This window comes from Hipposideros armiger, unplaced genomic scaffold, assembly GCF_001890085.2.
Source record: "Hipposideros armiger isolate ML-2016 unplaced genomic scaffold, ASM189008v1 scaffold_414, whole genome shotgun sequence".
In the NCBI taxonomy this organism is placed as follows: Eukaryota; Metazoa; Chordata; class Mammalia; order Chiroptera; family Hipposideridae; genus Hipposideros; species Hipposideros armiger.
In genome coordinates this window covers 1,383,919-1,385,009 of record NW_017731764.1, presented here as the reverse complement: position 1 = coordinate 1,385,009, position 1,091 = coordinate 1,383,919, and the positions used below count along the sequence as shown (strand labels likewise).

At 33.2% G+C, this 1,091-nt stretch overlaps 1 protein-coding gene across 1 annotated transcript in view; it reads left to right on the top strand.

The window, feature by feature from the left end:
- Positions 1–1,091, top strand: part of NUDT12 (nudix hydrolase 12) — a 38,761-nt gene that overhangs the window by 5,990 nt on the left and 31,680 nt on the right. Inside the window, exon 4 of the mRNA XM_019664014.1 lies at positions 918–1,085. Within this exon, the coding sequence (XP_019519559.1) occupies positions 918–1,085 (168 nt within the window). The remainder of the gene's footprint in view (positions 1–917; positions 1,086–1,091) is intronic.

The window sequence follows — 1,091 nt, the reverse complement described above, 5'->3', positions numbered from 1 at the left end:
AAATTACACATAAGGTAACATAGCAGGCAATTATTTAATGTTGCCTGTAATTCATTGAATTTCAGTTTACATTTGTTTTATGGTTTATTCATTTTTTTCCAGTTTAAAAGACTGTTATTGTTATTTATGATTATTTTGTTTATTTCAAAAACCCTTGCACCAAATAATGTATTTTAGGGGGAACGAGTTTGTCAGGAATTTCAAATGTAGCATTTTAATCTTATTGCCTCAATTGTAACACTTCTGGTCAAGCCATATTCTTTTTTGAAGTACCAGGGTAAAGGCTATAGCCAAGGTGTATATATTCTCAGATTTATTCTATTAGGTTTTTTTTTTTTTCCCATAAAGAAAGTTGACAACAAATACTATAAGTCCAGTATTTTTTTATACTCTATTCGGTTCCCAGTAGTAAACAGGGCATGTTCCACAGTGACTTGGACCAGCAATGGCTTAGTCACCAAGGAAAGTACACATGGCTTCCTACAGTTTCCTAATAACATTGCCTTTTATAGTTCAAGTCTAAGTGAGGAACTGCCTTTGTAGTATATTTTTATAAAAGTCACCATTGTAAAGTCACTATACGCTAGAATCCTGTATATCCAAAATTTTCAAAGTCACCTGTAATAAAAGCCTGAGCTAATACAGTATATAAGATGGATGTTAGTACATCCGTCTTATATGAGAGCTATATTTTATTAGTTAAAATTGAAGTTCAATCTAATTTTGTCATCGGTAGAATTAAATCTTGTACTTTAAAAGAAATATACACATCATAAAAATAGGACTACTCAACCCTTGATCACACAAGCTATTCAGAAAATACAATATGTCTTTGATATGACTGAATAACATTTTACTTACATATTAATTTGTTTGCAGTTTGTCACAGAATTAAACTTTTTGTGCTTCTCTTAAAGGTGTTGTAGCTCAAGCACGATCAGTTCTTGCCTGGCACAGTCGATATAAGTTCTGCCCAACCTGTGGAAGTGCAACTAAAATTGAAGAAGGTGGCTATAAAAGAGTGTGCTTAAGAGAACACTGTCCTAGCCTCCAAGGCGTTCACAATACATCCTACCCGAGAGTGGGTAAGC